The sequence below is a fragment of the Mastigoproctus giganteus genome, chromosome 9 (assembly GCF_048544385.1).
Source record: "Mastigoproctus giganteus isolate SK-2022 chromosome 9, ASM4854438v1, whole genome shotgun sequence".
Classification (NCBI taxonomy): Eukaryota; Metazoa; Arthropoda; class Arachnida; order Uropygi; family Thelyphonidae; genus Mastigoproctus; species Mastigoproctus giganteus.
The window spans coordinates 186,163,658-186,187,101 of record NC_143583.1 but is presented as its reverse complement, the minus strand read 5'-3'; the positions used below and the strand labels follow the sequence as shown (position 1 = coordinate 186,187,101).

Below are 23,444 nucleotides of genomic sequence, written 5' to 3'. Positions count from 1 at the left end.
GGTTCGCGATAAAAAAAATATTATCTTAAAAGGGGTTCGCGATAAAAAAAATATTATCTTGAAAGGGGTTCGCGAGTCAAAAAAGGTTGGGAACTGCTGCTCTAGCAGATCATGTACTCTTTTGGCCTTTTACTCGCAGAGCGCACGTAGTCTCGTTATTTAATTGGCGCACTGTGTATACTCACTGGTGTTCGTCATTCTGAAGCCGTACCTAGAAAAATATATAACAAATAATTCACAGAGGCAATCTGATGCACAGGGACTTTGTGGCCATTCTGTAAATTTTCAACACAATTTTTATTATCAGAATTATTAAAATTTCCTTCTAAGAGCCAGATTTTTTTTAAATTTAAGTTTCTAAAGCAGCATTATTTGCTTTTCTATATGAATACTACTGAAAAATAAAGTTGCATTCAACATTGAAAATTCTGAAGTGATTATTAAGTAAATGTAAGACGTTGAGAAATGGCCGCTCCCTGTTTTAAAACGCAGGCGATCATATTCCTATAAACATCTATGACTGGATTTTCTGGTTGGAACTGTCATGAAATTATTGTTTAATAGCTGTGTTCAGTTATTATTATCATTGTTAGCCATATGGTGCAAGGAAGCTTGAGGTTTATGCTGCACCAGCCAAAAAAAATTTCCCCAGTTACCCTGAGAGAGAGGAATCACCAAGAAAGAGAAGAATGATGATATCCAGGTCAGGACCCTGGGTTTTCCAAGCCCATACTCACTAGATGTGAGCCCACTGTGGTTAATTTTATTATTATTATAATTAGCCGTATGGTCCAAGGAAGCCTGAGGCTTTTGCTGCACCAGCCAAAATTTTTTTTTTGAGTTATCCTGAGAGAGAGAGAGAGAGAGAGAGAGAGAGAAAAGAATGATGTTATCCAGCTCAGGATCCTGGGTGTGCCAAGCCCATACTCACCGATGGGTTTAGACTGAAGTGATCAGATTTTCTCTGGATGGAAAGTTCGTATGACGCTACCGCACTGTGACGAAGAATGGTTGGATGAAATAGGAAGTTTTTTTTTTTAGCTGATGCTGTATAATAATGCTAATAATAATAATCTCACATGTTATGCTAAAGAACAGTGACTTTCTGCCTTTAGTGGCACCGGTTTGAACGGCTTGGAACCTCTTGCTCCGTGTTGTCACAGGGTAGTACTATGTGCGCGTTGTTATCTGTAAGAGTGATTTCTCTCATTCCATCACAGTGTCACGTCTGCAGCTGTGACAAAGTCACATGATGTTATTTCATGATTTTTCTCTACCAGGAGCAGTTTTGTTATTATGTTCAGAAGTGCAATACATATTAAATTGATTAATAAAAGTTTTTGAGCCTACTTTGTATAAATAAAAGCTAAGACACATATTCGTTGATTTCATGTGTAGAACGATTTTTTCTTTCTTTTTTGTTTAGTTCTGTAGCCTTAGAGGGCATGTTGTTAGTTCGCTACGTGTTTTGTGTAGTGGCGTGATCTGAGAATGTTTGGTAACAAGTTAATATGAATAAACGTCTTTAATTTCTATAGTCATGGTTGGTGACAAGAAAGACAAATATAGTATTTTGCTTCCAACGTACAACGAGCGAGAAAATCTTCCTATAATAGTGTGGCTTATCCTGCGATACATGAACGAAAGGTGAAATAGCTGTCTTCAGTTTAGACTGAAGTGACCAGACTTTGGATGGAAAGTTCGTATAACGCTACCGCGCCGTGACGATGATGTTTAAATAATTCTTAATACTATCATTATAATTGAAATGACTATTTTGAGGTCGTAAAAAAAAAAAAGAAAAGCTTCGTGAGAGAACATATGAAAAAAATATATATACTTATAAATGAACAAATTTTATATGCAGGGTGTTTCAGTTAAAAAGCAATGGTGCATGCGAGCATAATAACCCCAGGGGCTCACATCTCTTGAGTATGGGCTTGGCACACCCAGGGTTCTGAGCTGGATATCATCATTCTTCTCTTTCTTGGTGATTCCTTTCCTTCTCTCTCACTTTCAGGGTAACTCAAAAATTTTTTTTTTTTTTTTTGGCTTCTGCAGCATAAACCTCAGGCTTCCTTGCACCATATGGCTAATAATAATAATATAAAGCATCTGGACTTTTTTTTTTGACATATTTACCCACTATTTTTGAATTTAATGTGAAACTTTGATTATTTTATTATTATTATTATTAGCCATATGATGCAAGGAAGCCTGAGGCTTATGCTGCACCAGGCAAAAAAAAAAAAAAAAAAAAAAAATCCGAATTACCCAGAGAGAGAGAGAGAGAGAAAAGTAGAAGGGAATCACCAAGAAAGAGAAGAATGATGATATCCAGCTCAGGACCCTGGGTGTGCCAAGCCCATACTCACCATATGTGAGCCCTCTGAGATTAAGTGGTGTTATCGTTTAATTTTGCCTACTGCTTTTTTCTCAGTGAGAAAGTTGTTCCTTGTCATTGCTTTTAAGTATATATTTTTGTATTTCTGAAACTAACTTAAGCCGATTTTAACTTGAAGGTGGATTATTAAAAAAAAAAAAAAAAAAAAAAAACAGTTGTAAGGGATGATTGCTGTTCATTATGCATGTTTAGCTGTGCCTGAAATTGACTGAAATTATACCGCATGTTCTCGCACTACAGTCATATATCATTATTAGCATTTAATTATTATTAGCCATATGGTGCAGGGAAGCCTGAGGCTTTTGCTGCACCAGCCAAAAAAAAAAAAAAAATTTCTGAGTTACCCTGAAAGAGAGAACAAGAGTCAGAAGTAGAAAGGAATCGCCAAGAAAGAGAATGATGATATCTAGTTCAGAACCCTGTGTGTGCCAAGCCCATACTCACCAGATGTGAGCCCCTGGGGTTAATTAATAGATAATAACAGAGCAGCAAAGGCTCAACACGTTTTGTGTTATAAATCAATTAGTTAAGAAACGGAGGAATTACCTTTATGATGTCTTGTAGAACACTTCAGTGCTGATACTCTCCATTGTTGAATAACTATACAAATAGTTTTACATGTATTCCACACCCTCGTAGACAAAATCAATGATCCAATGCACCACGGAATCAGAGGCCTGCTTCCATGGTGAGTGAGAGAATACAATACAGATGTATTGTATTCTCACTCGAAGATTAGGTTTGGTGATGCGATGTATTTTGGGGTTGGGCTTGGGGTCTGCGGGCTTCCAATTCACTACCGATTTAGTAATTTTAAAATTACAAAATCGGTTGCCTATTTTAGGTGTACATTTGTATATGATTTATTCCAATATTTTTGACAGCCTTGTGTTGAAAATAGTGAATCTAATATTAAAACTGGCAAACTAATTAGTTTCAGTTTTGCAATTTCTGACATTAAATTTTATATAATTGTTTTTGTGCCCTCCCTTAAAAATGTGGTCCAAAAATACGATTGGCCTATTTGTAAAATGAAATATGTTTGGTTCTTTCTATACTTTTAGTTATATACAAAAGCCAGCATAGTACACAGAGTGGTACACAAAAATTGTAGGACGTTTTTGCGTCAAAAACATAAATAAAAAATAAAACCATATAAACATCTGATTGTGGGTAGTTTCATACTTATTTGAATCCCCCTCCCCCCTCCAGTTTTGGGATCGGAATGTGTAATATTTCGTAATTTTTTGCAAGTATGTTTTCATAAAAACTGTTATGGAGTAATGAGCAGATGTATGTATTATGAGTGTGCGTGTTATTTATTATTTTATTAGTTTTTATCATTCAAAACTTGAGCAGTTTTTAAAAAACCAAATAGGTATAGCTCTGTAAATATTGAGAATTGGGCACATGTTTATTTGAATTTTTTTTTCTTATTTTGGACTGTAGAATATGTTTCATAATTTTTTTGCACATATATTTGAAGCACTCAGTATGTATTTGTGTACATACAAAGTATCAAATTGTATATTGATAGTATATGAATTAGATAAACTTTGCTTGCAGAACAGTTCAGTTTGAACATATAATTATATCAATTGGAAATATTGCAAATGTACATACAAAGAATAATAATAATAATAGCCGACCGGGCTAGCCGAGTGGGTAAAGTACCTGCCCGGCAACCCAAAGGTCGCGGGTTCGATTCCCGCCTCGGGCTTGGATCACTGTACTGCAAAAACCTTTGGAGGTGCAATATGGTCACAGAAGCCGATGCGCCAACAACTACCAAATCAAAAAAAAAAAAAAAAAAACAAAGAATAATGTGCAGATCAGAGGTATATCGCATGATATTTTGCAAAATATTTGTGGGACCCGAAATTAAAACGTGAATGTCATCTGTGGAATGTCTGGTCACTTCAGTCTCGATCAATGTATTTAAATGATATTAAGGTTAACCAGTAGCAGAGCTGTGATTTTGAACGGGAAAGTTCATACTCCATGTGACTGGGGGGAGGGGAGCAGATAACCCTGTTTTCAGCTAACTTTATTTTAAATATATTTATTGCAAAACTTTAAAAATGTATAAGAAACACTTATTGTGTAAAGATTTTTAGTAATATCTTGCAAACGTATGTTTAAAAAACCTGCATACCCGAGGAAGGGTTAGATCCCACTTCACCATTGTAATTAAATAACGAATGTAATTTTTAATTTTAACTAGTTGAAGGTTATAAATGTTCTTTCTTTTGGTTCCATACATTTTGTGGATCCAAGTAGGTTCCATTTTGTGATCCTAAGTAAATTTGCTTCTCCATAACAGTATAGTGTTTTGCATTTGTTGTTCATTTGGAGAGCTCTGGGTACAAATCATGTTGGTTATTGGAGGAATTATTTTTTGCCTCTTCATTCCTCCACCCTGTGAGCTATTTAGTTCTTACTTGAAAATTGGCCTGTGAACTTGCACCCTTGAATCGATATAATGCACAGTGCGATATGGTCTTAGCATGTAATGAGAAAGCAAACTTATACAGCATTAACCAAAAAAAATCCCTTCCCATTTTACCTCCAATTTGCTCCAAAAGTTTGTCCAGCTCTTCCTTGAATTTGTTTACGATATCAACTTCCACAACAAATAGATGTAAGTTTATTCCAGCAATCAACCATTTGCTGGCTAAAAGCAAATTTCCTCACATCTATTCTGCAACTGTCTTTCCTCATTTTGAATTTATGCTCCCTCAAGTGTGTAATCTGAGCAAGAGGAAGAATCCTATCAGTATTGAGCTTGCTAAAACCATTCAGAGCCTTATACACCTCAGTCAGATCACCTGGCAGGTACCTAGTCTCCAGATACTGCAGTTTGCAGAACTTAAGCCTTTCTTTGTAAGAGGACCCCTTCCTAAAATGAGGTCTCCAGACCCATATGCAGTATTCAAGGTGTGGCCTGCCTATTGCCATATACAAAGGTATAATCACCTTCTTATCCTTGCCAGCAAAGTTCCTGTATATCATATATATATACATGTATATACACAGTGCTTTTTTGTAAAAAAATAGGTGCCGTACTCATTCTTTGCTATCAGGAAAACTTGAAAATTAAAAGGATATGAAAAGTACTCTAAAATTTTTTTTTTTTTTCTGATACTACTTTAGTAGTAATGTTTTTGGAATAAGAACAACAAATTTAGTATATTAACAGTTTATTAAGCATAAATTTATTATTCAAGTATATGAAAAAATAAGTAAAAAATAATAAGTAAAAATAATTTCAGAATAAACTTTTTTTAGAATATTCTAAATTTTTATTAAGTTCTCATCTGACACCTTATGCTGACTTCTTTTCTTCCTCTTTGTGTCTGTTGTTGAATGAAGTTTCCGAAGCAGCCACGAATCGACATATTTTGCTGGATCAAAGTGGATCAGCAGTGGGCCTACAATTTTAAGAAACAGTAGTGAAGAAACTGTTTTTGTCATCAATGAGGCTCTGGTTGGGCTGGCGATCAGATTCATTTGTGAAAATCCTCGTTCACATTCACTTGATGAAATTGGTATCGTACTCAGAGCATCCATCAAATGCTTCAATTCTTCCAAAACCATCTTTTCAATTAGGCATTCCCAAAATCCACAAATTGTATCTCTTTCATTTAACTGTAACCAAATGAGACTCTGGTGGGTCAGCAGCTCCTCTAACCTATTGCAGCTAATGATCGCCTGATGGCATTGGTGGAGACGTTTCTGGCATCTCCCTCATTGAAGTTGGCGGTGGACAATTTTCTAACTTAATTTTCACCAAATGCCAGCAATTCGTATTTAGGTTTAATACCTTCGTTGTCCTTGTTTTCCTTCTCTCGTAATCGGTATTTTCACTAGTTCTTAAATTTGAATTTTTTTCTTTTCTTTTTTTTTTTTTATTTTTGAAACTGTCCAAAATGTCAGTGTCATTCGGATATTCAGGTACTGTGACCATGTAAACCGAGATAGGGAAAATTTACAGAAAAATGTGGATAATGCACTTCTATGAAACAACAGATGATTATTTGACGGGGTAAAAGAAAATCACTCTGTCCTAATTCTCTAACGAGGTGCTTACAGTTGATTCACAGTGGTGTCCAACTATGGCCCACCTGGAAAGTGAACTAAAACAACATTTTAAATTTTGATAATTATCAAAAAAATTTTCTCATTAAATGATTTGTTCAGTAATTGTAATTGTGCATTGTACTTAATAAAATTTTCGAATATTTAAAATTTTACTTTTACGTACAAATAAGCTTAAAATTATTTAACTAAAGAAATCTAACTTTGAATTTTTTTGAATATGGCCTCTGTATGGGAAAAGTTTGGACACCACTGCAATAGAAGGTCGACCAGAGCCCATTGGGAATACCCCTTGACCAGCGTGACTTCTCTGTATGTGGGACAGGTGATCTGATAGGTCTTACCAGGTACCACTAAATTGTAGAATGGTGTAATCCCTTTAGCTCTCTTAATTCGTACAGCAGCACTAATTGCCTAAATTGCCTGAAGGCCCGAAATGCGAACAGTGCATACTGAGTTAATTTTCTCCTAATCTGTTCGCTGTATGAATATTTTCTTTGCTCAGTGGAAAGTATTTTAAATGTAACTTCCATGGGGAATTCAAAATAATTTGCTATAAAAGGACTTCATTAAACAGAGGTCCAATTGAGTAATTTAGAATTATAAAAATGGTTATACAGTTTTATATAGAAAATATCTTAACAATAGACAGTGAAAAATGCAAATTTAGTTAAATAATTTTAAGCTTATTTAAATAGTAGGTAAACATATGAAAAAAATTTATGGAATATTACAAATTTCAAAGTGCATTGCATCCAAATGTCACACGTCGCTGTTAATAAAGGTGCCAGTATGCCATATGCCATCCCAAAAAAAAAGCACTGTATATATATATATATGATTCATAGCAGTATATCATGGGGTCTTGTCAATGTATACTCAACATTGACAAGCTCAAGACCCCATGAGCTGCTCTGGCAGCCTGTCTGTACTGCTCTGAAAACTTTATATCTGACTGCACAATTACCTCCAGGTAATTCAGGTAATTGTGCAGTTAGATATGATGTCTCTTTCATTCTCCACAACCCTGAGTGTAGTACTGCACAGTTGGTATGTTACTCTGGGGTTACCGCTACCCATATGCAGTACTTTGCGTTTGTCAAAGTTAAACTTCAGTTGCTACCTCTCAGCCCATCTGCCAACTTTTCTAGATCCTGTTGCAGCAGCGTACTGACATTAACAACCATGCCAACCTTTGGATCATCTGCAAACTTGGACATTAAGCGTGATATACCTTCATCAATATCATTGATAAATGTAGAAAACAACAGTAGTCCCAACACCGAACATGGGGGATTCCACTCATAACAGTCCACGAGAGCAGTGTCCATTGATTGCCACTCAACCATCCATTTATCTCTTTATTCATAGCAGCAACATGTCCTTAATGCTGTACTGCTTGAATTTGCACATTAGTCTTTTATGTGCAACAGTATCAAAAGCTTTCCTGAAGTCCACGTATATGATATCAAAATTATTTTTTGCAACCAGTTCCTTTGTAACCATATCATAGTATCCAATCAAATTGGTCAGGCAAGATTTCCCTTTAACAACCCATGCTGTGTCTGAACTATAACTGCAGTCTTGTTTAAATGATTCTGCATTTAACCAGTGACTCCATTATTTTCCCCAGAACAGAAGTTAGTCTGTAATCGTTTGTGTCACCCTTTGATCCCTTTGTTTGTGAATTGGGGATACATTTGCATATCTCTAGTCTGTGGGGATATTTGCACATCCCCACAGACTGGAGATATATTCTCCCCTGAGTCCAACGATGCACTCATAAATATGGCTAAGGGTTTGCTTACTTCCTTTAATATAACTGGATAGATACCATCCACCCCAGGTGCCTTTCTTATGTTTAACTTCAGCAATTTCTCCTCTACTTACCTCTCAGTTATTACAAAATCATTTAGCTCCCTGTTACAGTTCGACAAACTTCTGGCTTCCACTTCCCTACAGAATTCCTCATTTGTGAATGTAGATGTAAAATACTCATTCAGGTTGTCAGTTAACTGAGCAGGATTATCAACAATCGAATCATTGATATCAAGCGGACCAATTTGATTCAATCCCTTCTAGAGTTTACATAAGTAAAGAAGTCTTTGCTGTTTTTTTTTTGCATCCTTTGTCAAATATTTCTCATTATTTGCTTTCTATTGCCTAACCTCCTTTGTGACTTGAATACAGAGACTAGCCTGTACTTACCATAGGCTTCTGTGTTGCCTGATAATTTATATATGCATCCCATGTATTTTTCTTCTCTGCCATAAGTCTCATTAGTTCGCTGACATCCATATAGATCTAAACCTTGAACAGTATTTTTTAGTTGATATGAAAAGCCTAGTAGCTCCCAAGATTAATTCCTTGAATGATTCCCATTTAGAATTTGCTGTTGGTAACATCATCAGTTGGTCCCACTGTATGCAGTTTAATGACTGAGACCCCAATAGTCACCCTTATGAAAGCAGCAAAAGCCTTTTCTTTTATCCTTCTTGACAGTAGTTAAATTCCACATTAGCACACTGTGATCACTGCCACCCAGTTGGTCTTTTACCTGCAGATTCTTAACACATGAAGAATCATTGCTGATAACCAGATAAAGAATATTGTTTCCTCTTGTTGCCTCTCTGACATGCTGCTGTAGAAAACAATCATCCGAGAAATCTACGGAAGTCTTACTAGTGTGTGAATGACCAACCCGCATCTGGTCAACATCTGGAAAGTTAAAATCTCCCATTATGAAACATTTTGGTATGCTGGCCCACTCTATAACTGGTATACTCATTACAGTCATTAGGACTGTAACACACTCATAGTTCATTTTGTTTTCCCAGTGCTTATACCACATCAAAACTGACTCAGCATTGCACTCATCACCCAGGTCAACTGGGATACATCAGACTTAGTTTTTTGATATGCCTTGTTCTTCAAATTCAATTTTTATAGTTCTTTGGTTTAACATTCCATGAATAGATTTTTTGTGTAGAGGTAATGAACTCTAATAAAATTTTTTTTTTTGTTATTTTAACAGTAGTTCACAAAGCTAGAGGCAAAGGATGAAATGCACGTTGGCTGTAGATTGTTTTCATAATCATGTGGTATTGTTTGCTGATAAAACCGCTTTTTCTATTGCTATCTTTTCATGCAGTTTAACTTACAACTGTTGCAACTTATAATTGTTTTCTGGTATAATCACATAACTTTAAAGAAAGGTTGGAAATTTTTCTCTATTCTAATGAGATGCAAAACACCAAAAGATCAACATTCAATTTCTGATTTTTTTGTCAAGAGATTTGCTACTTATACCTGTTTAGCATTAGTTAGTGATTTCCTTAATTTCACATGTGCTACACCACAGTTTATGAATTATCTTAAGAGTTTTGTGAAATATGCTTGGAATACATGGCTTGTGTTTAATTAAATGTAACTGGATGTTCATTTTGATATGGTCCTAAATCAAATACTAATTTTTTTTTAGTGGATATGATTATGAAGTAATTATTATAGATGATGGCAGTCCAGATGGAACCTTAGCAGCAGCCAAACAGTTAGAGAAGTTATATGGAAGTAACAAAATTGTAAGTTTTATTTCCCAGTTTTAATGGTTATCTCATCTGAATTTGTATTTTTAACTTGAAAAAACTGTTAGACGTTAAAATTTATTAAAGTATTTATTAATTTATTCTTTTTACAAAAGCTGAAATTTTCATTAGAGATACAGTATTAATATTTCCTATTATGTGTTAGGTTCTGATCTTTTCTTCATTGCTTTGAATGAAATTAAATTGCAAAGCATTAAAATAAGAAAGTAAACAAAGAGAATTTTCAAGACTTGTTTGGCAATTTTAATGCAAAGTTGCTCTCAAAGTTTTACAGTGGTTACATTTGCATGTTACAGTGGTTACATTTGCATGTTACAGTGGTGGTAGTTTTTGACTTTGCCTAGGGCTGATGAAATTTGCTTGCATGAGTAACTTTTGATCACTGACAAGTAAATTTTTACCTTCATCCATCAGAAATTTAGGAATTAATGAACAGATAATTTTTTGCCTCATTCAATTTTTTTACTTTAAAAAGAGGAACCTATACATCAAAAGGAAAATAATTATAATAGTTTTTATTGTTACCCAACATAACAACGTGTCATGTTGTTTCTATCATGCATTTAGTTTGTGATGATAGTTTTATTTTTTGGGTTGGAGTGGCACTATTTCTGAGTGTGATAAAATTGCAAAGAAATTTTTCATTATGAAGGAAGGGGATGAATCAGATTGGTCCACTTGAGATCGATGGGTCAACTGTTGATGACCCTGCTCGGGTAGCTAACAAACTAAATGAATATTTTGCATCGACATTCACACATGAGGAGTTATTCAGCGAGGGGAATGCCAGAGGTGTATTCAACTCTAGCAGTAAACTAGAGAATCTTGTAATAACTGAGAGCAAAGTGGAGGAGAAATTGTTGAAGATAAACACAAGAAAGGCACCTGGGGTGGATGGGATCTATCCAGTTATATTAAAGGAGGCAGCAAAGGAGGTAAGCAAACCCTTAGCCATAATTATGAGAGCTTCCTTGGACTCAGGGGAGGTACCCATTGACTGGAGATGTGCAAATATGACCCCAATTCACAAAGGGGGATCAAAGGCTGACACAAGTAATTATAGACCTGTGAGTTTAACTTCTGTTCCCGGAAAATTAATGGAGGCACTGGTGAAAGAAGCACTGCAGGATCATCTAGACAAGACTTCAGTTATAGCTAGGACACAGCATGGTTTTGTTAAGGGGAAGTCTTGCCTGACCAATTTGATTGGATACTATGATGCAGTCACAAAAGAACTGGATGCAGGGAATAACTTTGATATTATATACTTGGATCTTAGAAAGGCTTTTGATACTGTTGCACATGGAAGACTGCTGCACAAATTGGAGCAGTGTGGCATTGGAGGCAAGTTGCTGCTATGGATAAAGGGGTGGTTGAGGGGGAGAAGACAGAGAGTGGTAATCAATGGACACTGCTCATCGTGGACTAATGTTATTAGTGGAGTCCCTCAGGGTTCAGTATTGGGGCCTTTATTGTTTTCTGTATTTATAAATGATATTGATGATGGTATATCAGGCTTAATGTCCAAGTTTGCAGACGATACGAAGGTTGGCAGGGTTGTCAAGGACACTACTGACACTGTGCTGCTGCAACAGGATTTGGAAAGGTTGAGCAGATGGGCTTCGAGGTGGCAAATGAAGTTTAACATTGACAAATGTAAAGTACTACATATGGGAAACAGCAACCCCAGAGCAACGTATCAACTCTGTGGTACTACACTGACAGTGGTAGAGAATGAAAGGGACCTGGGGGTGGTGGTGTAGGCAGATATGAAGTTCTCTGAGCAGTGCAGACGAGCTGCAAGAGTAGCTCATGGTGTATTGTCAATGATATATAGGAATTTTTCTAGCAGGGATAAGGAGGTGATTATTCCCTTGTATAAGGCAATGGTCAGGCCACACCTAGAGTACTGTATACAGGCCTGGAGGCCTCATTTCAGGAAGGATGTAGAGCTGCTGGAACGAGTACAGAGAAGGGCAACTAGATTGGTGAATGGGACAAAGGGGTTCTCTTACGAAGAAAGGCTTAAGTTTTGCAAATTACAGTGTCTGGAAACTAGGCACCAGCGGGGTGATCTGATAGAGGTGTACAAAGCCTTGAATGGTTTGAGCATGCTCAATGCTGATGGGATTCTTCCTCTAGCTCAGAAAAATCACCTGAGAGGGCATAAATTCAAATTGAGGAAAGACAGATGTAGGATAGATGTGCGGAAATTTGCCTTTAGCCAGCGGGTGGTTGGTGGGTGGAACAGACTTCCATCCCTTGTCGTGGAAGTTGATAGCCTAAATAAGTTTAAGGCTCAGCTGGACAGGTATTTCGAATGAACAGAGGGGTGAAGTGGAAGTGGTTATTTTTATTTATTTATGTTACTTTTTTTTTTTTTTTTTTTTTTGGCTGATGCTGCATAAGCTTGCTTTCTTGCATCAAATGCCTCTACTAATGCTAATGCTAATGATGTGTAAAGCCTTGAATGTCAGATAATGCCAAATGTGGCTGTTTTCATATACAATTGACACTCTTTATAGCAATCTTCTTTTTAATATCCCATCACATTATAACGATCACATGATAGGTCCTGGCTGATTTCCCATAAAACTAAAGCTATTTACATTTGTTATAATGACCTTGAAAGACAGACAAATTCTCTGTAAAGACCAAAAAATTTCCACCTCAAAAAAATTTATTACAATATTCACATTTTAAAATGAAAGAATATTGAAGCTAATTGAGAGCTTGCAGGCTGACTGCGAGATCACTTATCAGTTTCTCACATTCATCAGCCATTTGTCACGCTTGTTAGCATAATAAAATTAACTTCAACTAGAAGTTTGTTTCATTTTATTATTCAGTATGTACAGACTGTTGATTTAGCAGTTAGCTAAATCAACCTATGAAGCAGTTAGCTTTGCCAATTGCAGACAGGATTAAGATTTTACAAGCAAGCTCTAGATAATGGTGTGCCTTCTAAGACTGATTAGAAACAATTCAGTATTTTTAAGAGTACACTGTATACCATTCTAAAAAATTGAAAAAAAATTATATTCATTTGTGCAAAGGTTATGCAAGGGTTTTTGCCAGTATCATTGAGGTACCCTAAAGGTTCAGAAAAACTGCTAGTTTTGGGGAGAAGGGTAATGTTGACAAATATTTATCTGATGATATGCGTCAAAGTAATGTTTGCACACATCTCAAGAATTCTTGTGTATTGCTGCAACAGCCAAAATTGGCAAGGTTTTCTGAGGGAGGCAGTGTTTAAAATGAGTAGGGAATGAACATAGGGAAACAAGCCTAAACTTCAAGGAATGTGTCAGGGTAGTCAACTATAGAAGAAAATGCAATTTTAACTGTGTTTACAGTAATGTCATAAAGTATAAAAGTATGTGTCTGATGAATGGCAGCACCTAGAATGTCAGTTCAACTCTGCTGTGTTTCGTTGTGGTTGATAGAGGATATGCCTGTAGGTAGAAAATTAGAACTAAACATGAAAGAAACAATTTCAGGTTAAATTAGGGATTCAAATTAAAGGACATTTTGTTTGGAGTTAGATTTTCTTTAAAAACGGGGAAACCATTTAGAGATAGATAACCTGAAATAGTTAACCACTCAACTATTTGCATGAAATGGAATTTTAAAGAAAATTACACAATCTTAAACAAATAGTTATACAAACTGGTTTCATACAAAAAATTTACAAAATTATACAGATGTAAAATATACAAAATTATACAGATGCAAAATACACAATGTGCAGAATTGTACAAATATAGAAATAATTATACAAAGTTACACAAAGTAATGTCAGGAGTGTTGTCAACAAAATGACTGAATTTGAACTCCTGGTTAGGAAAACTAATGCTGGCATAATAGGGCTAACAGAAACATGGAGCCACCCAGAAATTGGTGATGATGAGTTTCATTATGGTATGTATAATGTATTAAGGAAAGATAGGGAAGGTAGAAGGAGTGGTGGGGTCATGCTTCTTAGCAAAAGCAGCCTGAGCCTGAAAAGAGTCTTTGCTGATCTGTGTGGTGTGAGTTGGAAGCAAAAGTACAATGAGAGTAATCTACAGACTAGAAGATTTTGAAGAGTATGACAAGAGTGCTACATGCAGATGGAATTGGCAGGCAAGTGAGAATATCTTATTATGGGTGACTTCAATTTATCCCTAATGGACTGGAATAAGTGGGAGGGAAACTTGCCATGGGGAACAAAATTTTTAAATAAACTAGATCAGTGGTGTCCAACCTACGGCCCTCTTGCTGGATATGGCCCACATGAAAAGTGAACTAAAACATCATTTTAAATTTTGTAAATTATCCACCAAAATTTTCTCATTAAACATTGTTTTGTTCAGTAAATGTTATCATGTAATAAAGTTTTTGAATATTTTTAGTTTTAGGTGTATCATTATATTTATTTATTCACCTTAACATAGGCGCCTCCGTAGCCAGGTGGGAAGGAGCAGCAGTGCATAGCACATGCTTCTTGATTCTTTTAGACTGGGGTTCGAGCCCGTCACCACCAAATACGGAGGATGCAGAAAGGTCAGGGAATGACCACGGCATATCCCAGAGCAATATGGCCTTAGTTGCTAATGCCCCTAAAAACCAAATAACAAAAAAACAACATCACCTTAACATTGAAAAGCAGTGATCCTTTTCAGGTTGCAAAACTTCTAAGGTGAGCATTTAAAAGGTCTGCAAGAGTAGCCCCTGGTGTCTTGTCAATGATATACAGGAATTTTTCTAGAAGGGATAAGGAGGTGATTATCCCCTTGTATAAGGCAGTGATCAGGCCACACCTTGAGTACTGTATACAGGTTTGGCGGCCTCATTTTAGGAAGGATGTAGAGCTGCTGGAACGAGTACAGAGAAGGGCAACAAGATTAGTGAATGGAACAAAGGGTTGCTCTTATGAAGAAAGGCTTAAATTTTGCAAATTACAGTGTCTGGAGACTAGGCACCTGTGAGATGATATTATTGAGGTGAATAAAGCCTTGAATGGTTTGAGCATACTCAATGCTGATGGGATTCATCCTCTTGCTCAGAATAATCATCTGAGATAGCATAAATTCAAATTGAGGAAAGAGAGTGGGTGGTTGATTGTTGGAACAAACTTCCATCTGTTGTTAGCATTAGCAGAGGCATTTGATGCAAGAAAGCAAGCTTATGCAGCATCAGCCAAAAAAAAACCACTTCCACTTAACCCTTCTGTTCGTTCAAAATACCTGTCCAGCTGAGCCTTAAACTTATTTAGTCTATCAACTTCCACGACAAGGGATGGAAGTCTGTTCCACCAACCAACCACTCGCTGGCTAAAGGCAAATTTCGGTACGTCTATCCTACATCTGTCTTTCCTCAATTTGAATTCATGCCCTCTCAGGTGATTATTCTGAGCGAGAGGAAGAATCCCATCAGCATTGAGCATGCTCAAACCATTCAATGCTTTATACACCTCTATCAGATCACCTCGCTGGTGCCTAGTCCCCAGACACTGTAATTTGCAAAACTTAAGCCTTTCTTCATAAGAGCACTCCTTTATTCCATTCACTAATCTTGTTGCCCTTCTCTGTATTCGTTCCAGCAGCTCTACATCCTTCTTGAAATGAGGCCTCCAGACCTGTATACAGTACTCTAGGTGTGGCCTGACCATTGCCTTTTACAAGGGAATAATCACCTCCTTATCCCTGCTAGAAAAATTCCTATATATCATTGACAATACACCATGAGCTACTCTTGCAGCCCGTCTGCACTGCTCAGAGAACTTCATATCTGCTTGCACAACCACCCCCAGGTCCCTTTCATTCTCTACCACTGTCAGTGTAGTACCACAGAGTTGATACGTTGCTCTGGGGTTACTGTTTCCCATGTGTAGTACTTTACATTTGTCAATGTTAAACTTCATTTGCCACCTCTCAGCCCATCTGCTCAACCTTTCCAGATCCTGTTGCAGCAGCATAGTGTCAGTAGTGTCCTTGACAACCCTGCCTACCTTTGTATTGTCTGCAAACTTCGACATTAAGCTTGATATACCATCATCAATATCATTTATGAATACAGAAAACAATAATGGACCTAACACTGAGCCCTGAGGGACTCCACTAATAACATTAGTCCACGATGAGCAGTGTCCATTGATTGATTACCACTCTCTGTCTTCTCCCCCTCAGCCACCCCTTTATCCACAGCAGCAATTTGCCCCCAATGTCACACTGCTCCAATTTGTGTGTGGCGCCTCCGTAGCCAGGTGGGAAGGAGCAGCAGTGCATAGCACACGCTTCTTGATTAGACCGGGGTTCGAGCCTGTCGCCACCAAATATGGAGGATGCGGAAAGGTCAGGGAATGACCACCGCATATCCCGGAGCAATATGGCCTTAGTTGCTAATGCTCCTAAAAAAAACCAAACAACAAACAAACAAACAGCTCCAATTTGTGCAGCAGTCTTCCATGTGCAACAGTATCAAAAGCCTTTCTAAGATCCAAGTATATAATATCAAAGTTATTCCCTGCATCCAGTTCCTTTGTGACTGCATCATAGTATCCAGTCAAATTGGTCAGGCAAGACTTCCCCTTAACAAAACCATGCTGTGTCCGAGCTATAACTGAAGTCTTGTCTAAATGATCCTGCAGTGCCTCTTTAACTAGTGCCTCCATTAATTTTCCTGGAACAGAAGTTAAACTCACAGGTCTATAATTGCTTGGGTCAGCGTTTGATCCTCCTTTGTGAATTGGGGTCACATTTGCACATCTCCAGTCCATGGGTACCTCCCCTGAGTCCAAGGAAGCTCTCATAATTATGGCTAAGGGTTTACTTACTTCCTCTGCTGCCTCCTTTAATATAACTGGATAGATCCCATCCACCCCAGGTGCCTTTCTTGTGTTTATCTTAAACAGTTTCTCCTCCACTTTACTCTGTCATTACAAGATTCTGTAGCTTACTGCTAGAGTTGAATACACCCCTGGCTTTCCCCTCGCTAAAGAACTCCTCACGTGTGAATGTCGATGCAAAATATTCATTTAGTTTGTTAGCTACCTGAGCAGGATCATCAACAGTTGACCCATCGATATCAAGTGGACCAATCTGATTCATCCCCTTCCTTCTAGAGTTTACATAAGTAAAGAACTCTTTTCTGTTTTTCTTTGCATCCCTTGCCAAAGATTTCTCGTACTCTGCCTTCGCCTGCCTAACCTCCTTTGTAACTTGGTTACAGATCAACTTGTATCTATCATAGGCGTTGTATCTATCATGGTATAGAAGTTGACAGTCTAAATAGATTCAGGGCAGAACTAGAAAATCATTTGGAGGGAGAGTGAATGGGATGGGTGAAATGAGAATTTTTTTTTTTTTTGGCTGATGCTATATAAACTTGCTTTCTTGTATCATGTGCTAATACTAAAAGCAAAAGTAAGATTTAAAAAAAAAAACAAGAAAGAGTAAGGTTTTTTTTTAAAAACAAAAGTCATATTTTTATAATTTTAAAATCGAACAAATTAATCACTGACATAGATTTGTTGCACATAAAAATAGAAACTGCTTTTTACATGTAACAAGATATGGAAAATGTAACACACCAAATTTTCTCAAATCACTCAGTGCAGCCAGTGAAACAAATCTAACTTTGAATATGGCCCCTGTATGGAAAAGGTTGGACATCACTGAATTAGATGATTATTATTTCTACCGGCATGTTAGAGAAAATACGGGATAAGAATACGCTTGACTTTATCATTACTCACGAATCAGATGACATCAGAGGGCTTAAAGTACAGCAACCATTGGCAGATAGTGATTATGCAGTCATTATTGGAAGATGAAGAAAGGTGTTGTTGTAGTTTTAAGGTAAAGGCATGGGTTTTAATTTCAGAAAGGGGGACTATAAAAGTTTATGGCATGTATTAATTAGGTGGATTGCAAAGGGAGGGAAAATGCATCAGAATCATGGAATACCTTCAAAGCAATAATAACAGAACACATGAACATACAAGGGGGTGATCATTTAACTCGCAGACTGGTGCAAGAATTTGTTTATCATGTGAGCTTTCCATAACTGCTGCTACAGGCATTCTCCTTGATTGCTACTGAGCAGACTGTGGACTCATGCCAGTACTTGTCGAGCTAATGTTGCACGAAGAGAGGTTTTTTATCTGCGTGTCACTGACGATCATTTTGAAGCAAGTGTTGGATATACAGATCGAACAGCAAAATGTGATTTGTTACTATGTCAGACAAGGCCTAAATGCATCAAAACAGTTAAAGAGATGAATGGAGCGTATGATAATGAGTGTCGTGGTAGGACGGCCATATTCCAGTGTGAATGAACTTTCTGTTGTGAAATGGTTTCTCTATCAAGACAATGCCAGGCCCCATATGGCTAATATTGTGCAGGCAGCGATCACTACTATAGGTGCTGAGGTTCTGCCACATCCCACTTATTCACTGCACTTAGCCCCGTGTGATTTCTTCTTGTTTCCACGTCTGAAGAAAGCTCTGAAAAATATCTTGTAAGAAGCATTTAATGCATGGGTATGATGGTGACGATAGTGTGTACAGTTAAAGGGAGAGTGTTTCGAGAAGGAGAAGTTCACAGAAGATCCAGACGATGACAATTAAGATAAAATCTTACACCAGTCCACAAATTAAATGATCACCCCTTGTATATATACCATTAAGAAAATAGAGCATGGGGATGCTGGGATGGATGAATATGCAGCTGGACAGTGTAATAGAGCAGAAAAAGACAGCAATGAAAAATACTGAGATTGATCTGTAATAGTACCACAGATAAGTTAGGGAGGCCAAGGCTGAATATGAGAAAGCACTGGCTAAGAGAGCAAAGAATGGAACAAGGAGTTCTTCATGTATGTGAATGCAAAGAAGAGCATCATGAATCAGATCAGACCCTTGTGTATTGGGTGTGGGAAGGTCAGATAACCCAGCTGATGTTGCTGATGAATTAAATAGGTACTTTGCATCGGCCTTTACTGATGAAAGACAATGAAAGACTCTTTATATTAGGAGAGAGCTGTGGGAGTGAGGCTGAGCCACATGAAATTAATGATTTCAAAATTATTGATGATTGTTATTAGAAAAACTTTTGAGCCTAAAGGCAAATAAGGCACTTGGAGTTGGTGTATATCCAGTAATTTTGAGGGTGGTTGCCAGAGAGTGTAATGAACCATTGCTTGAATCATCTTTCGATTTGGGAGATATTCCTGTGGAATGGAGAACTGCCAATGTATTGCCAATAAATAAAGGCAGTTCTAAGAGTGAAGTTAGTAACTAAAGACCAGTTATTCTGACTTTGGTAGGGAAAAATCTTAGAGGCATTTATTACGAATGCAATCTAGGGGACAGTTAGATATGAATGGCATTCTGAAGAACACACAACATGGTTTTGTTAAGGGAAAATCATGTTTAACTAACCTGGTAAGCTATTTTTACACAGTTAAAATGTAGGGAACAATTTCAGCATAGTTTATTTGGATTTTAGTAAGGTATTTGACTCATTCCTTTGTGAGAGGTTACTGTATAAACTGGAATATGTGCAGATTACTGGAATGATTCTAAGATGGATTACAGGGTGGCTGCAGGGTAGAAGGCAGGGGTTTGTGATTAATGGATATTCTTAAAATTAGTGTAACATCAGAAATGGGGTCCTCCAAGGATCAGTTGTACCACTGTTGTTTCTAATTTTTACAAATGACATCAACAAAGGAATAAAGGGCATTCTGTCAAAATTTGCAGACAACATAAAGATTGGAAGAGTCATTAATGATCAGTGCCAAGCAGTGCTCCTTCAGAATGACAGAACTGGCTTTAAGAATAGTCTGAAAAGTGATAGCTATGTTTTAATGCAGAAAAATGCAGGGTCTTATACATGGGAAATAGCAACCCCAAAATAAGTTATACATTTTGTGGGGTTGAATTAAAATTAAAAGGCAGTAGAGGAAGAAAGGGATCTTGGAGTTATGATATGGGCTGATATGAAGTGTTCTTAGCACTGTAAACAGGTGGTCAGGAATGCCCCTTTTGTCCTATTGATGATTTATCAATCAACATCCTGTAGAGATGGGGAGTTCATAATCCCACTGTACAAGGCAGTTGTAAGACCACATTTGGAATACTGTTTAAGTATGGAGACCTCACCTGAATAGACGTTGAGCTTGAAAGGGTTCAAAGATGGGCAACTTGCATGGTGGGATCAGCAAAATGCCGACTGAATGAAGAAAGACTTTGATCGTGTAGGCTGAGAGCTTGGCAACCAGGCACCTTAGAGGGGGATATGATTGAGGTTTATAAGGCTCTGAGAGGGGATATAGTAAAATGAATGAAGGCAGAATTTTAACTGTTATAAAGAATTCCAAAACTTCTCAATTATTTCCCAGAAAGTTTCGGTAGATTAAGTGTGAAGAGCGGGGGGGGGGGGAGATTCTATTAGGATATAAAAGAAATGAAAAATGGTATCAAGGAGGATGGAATATCAATATTGATAGCTATCTACACCTGTATGCTAAAAAGAGGAAAGACCACAGAAACTGGCTGCCTGATGAAATCCTAAAAGTACAACTTTAACGCAGTTTCTAATGTATAATATATTCAGTTTGCAGTCAACTGTGTTTGACAGGAGCGTGTATCCTTTGATATTTCTGTTTTTAAGTATTTTTTATCAGTATTTTTATATAAAAAGAACCCAGTTATAAAATCTAGAAGCATCTCCACTCTTTTTTTTTTTTTTAAAGATTCTGACATGATAGAGAAAATTTTGAATAACTTTTAAAATTTCCATTAAAAATATAGATTTCTTATCAGCACTAAAACATCAGAGAATTTTTCTTAAAATACAGATCGATGTTGTCTGTCAGTAGTATCTTGTTTTGTAATGCATGAAAAAGCAATGAATTCCAGTAAGAAGTATTTTGTTTCCCAAATTTTACATACTTCTAAACAAAAAAGTAGCTGTGACTTAAAAGGCTGGTAACAAGAAGCCATGCCTACTTGCTATGTATTATATTCTACATGTTCTGGAAAGCATTCTCAGTTTATTTGATTTAGATTTACACTAAGCTATTGTTAATGATGGCATTACCTACAGTAATCTGAAAATGCCCCTTTGAAGGGTTTTAAGAAAAAAAAGAAAACAAAGGAGCATGTTCCAAGTGAGAATACATTAAGAAAAAAATTACTTGGATGCTTGTTAAATGGACAGTAGAGATGTTTTGCCAGTGTTTTCTTTTGGATTTCTTTTGCCAGCAATCATCAGAACTACAGAGACCAATAAATTTTCAAAATTGTATTTATTTATTTATATCTGAGGTACTCAAAAAGGTAAGTAGCTCAACCATTGCTTACCTTTTTTACAAATTATTTTTCTGTACTTTGGTTGTGCATAATTATGCTTGATAATATTCTGCTGCTCCTGATAAACTCAGCATTAAGATGGAAGTGAGTGCTCTTAAAATTCTTTTCCAGTTCATTTCTTCACATGACTTATTTAGAAGGTTCACTCCACAGAGTTTCAGAAGAATTATATAGTTTATTTCCCGATGTTGGCTTGTTGATATCCAATGGCAAGATTTTTGTGAAACCTCCTCACTTTATACTGAAACTTTCATTCAGTATAGACAACATTTAGTCCAGGATGTGAAGTAACAAATTAATGGAACCATACGGAATCTACAAAGAGAATTAAGAAGTGTATTCTCTTGGCATATTCAGGGTGGTGTTTGTTTTTAAGAGCTGAATATTTAAAAATATTCTTTTGGATTTGCTCAAGGAGATAGATGTTGTGTATGGGGTCCAGATGAAGATAGTAATCAAAAAAGTATATAAGCTTTTAAATTTTCAATTTGTGCATGGTAGCAGCAATAGTTTCTTGTTAAATTTCCATCTTAGTTCTCTAAATTTCAAATGAGAAACTCTTGATCTCATTATTTTTCCATTTTGACCCCATCAATTTAACCATATGTCCACCTTTTTCAACCTGCTAAATTTATTATCATTTATTATTATTAAAAATATTCATCATATTTCCTCATTTTATACAGAGATATTGCACACACTAAGGGCCCTGCCTTACAGTCTTTTGAAACTAATCTTCCAAGCTGATCCCCACTGAAGTCTGGAAGATTGATTTCTGCAAATTATAAGGTATCATATTTTACCTTTATAATAATAGCACATAAATAATTTATTTCCCATTCCTTTTCTGTATACATTGTTTTATATTATCCATTAATTCCATTCTTTCTTCTTGGTGCATTTTATAAATTTTTTTTTCATCTTAGCCATAGTCCACGTGATTTAATTTTAAAATTTCTCCTTATATTTATTTTCTTCCTAAATTTGCATCTTAAGATAATTTTTTGTGTTATTCTACTATTCATCCAGGACTTTATTACCTACCTGTGGTTCTTTACACTGAGGCAGGTGCACTAGTATCCCGTTGTGCTGTAACCATCTCATCCTTTAACCCGAACCCTATAGATTTACCTTATAGCCTTATTCTTCTATTCATAATATTTCAATATTTGTTATACCTGTTGAAAAGTTACAATATCTCCTTCTAAACCTGGCACAATCAAGCTATTAAGCTTGATTATATTTCTGAATCCACTTTGGAATCCTTTCATCAAACCAAAGACAGAAGTGAAGAGTTCTGAGGATGCAGCAGCTATTTCTAACTGGAGACAATCAGTGAATAATGAATTTTCTTTGGCTGGAAGCAGTAGCATTCTTAAAACCTCTTCCACAAGCCTGATGCCAATATTCCAAAGTAGATCTAGAATGTAATCATTTAGCAGTTTGATTACACTAAGTGTCAGAAGGGATTTTAATCTAGTATAACAAACTGAACATGGAATAAATGTTTCCATTACTATTTTTGTGAGCTGCCACATACTGTCTTTTTATTAACATTTTCTGACCTTTAAAGAATTTGGGCTGCCAGCAGTTTTGAGCTAAAAATATGTTTTTAGTTAATACAAACATCCTTATACACAAACTGCAATAAATAAGAAATATTTGATTTTTCTATGTTTCTGTATAAACAATAGCAACTGCAGAATCGGACAGCAAATTTGGTGAAGGTAGGCGTCACCTTCAGAACTGTTTATCATATATGAGGTAAATTCAAATTTTTTTTTTTTTTCCTGGCATATTTCTTAGAGATACTCATAAATTGTTTGGTTTTATAACAAAAAAAAAGCTCTGTAATAATTATTATTCTTATTACTACTATATCAAACAAATAAAGAATTTTAGAAACAAAAAAAAAAAAAAAAAAAAAAGAGGATAGACTTTTTTTTTTTTTTTGTGTGAAGTTCAGTTCAAAACCAT

The 23,444-nt window shown here is 36.3% G+C and overlaps 1 protein-coding gene across 2 annotated transcripts in view; it reads left to right on the top strand.

The window, feature by feature from the left end:
- Positions 1-1,436: 1,436 nt before the first annotated feature.
- Dpm1 (Dolichyl-phosphate mannosyltransferase subunit 1) overlaps positions 1,437-23,444 on the top strand; it is a 110,751-nt gene continuing 88,743 nt past the window's right edge. For both annotated transcript variants that reach the window (XM_090381909.1, XM_090381910.1), the window contains exons 1-2: positions 1,437-1,647; positions 9,984-10,083. In XM_090381909.1, coding sequence (XP_090238035.1) covers positions 1,541-1,647; positions 9,984-10,083 — 207 coding nt within the window. In that variant the 5' untranslated portion in view covers positions 1,437-1,540. The remainder of the gene's footprint in view (positions 1,648-9,983; positions 10,084-23,444) is intronic.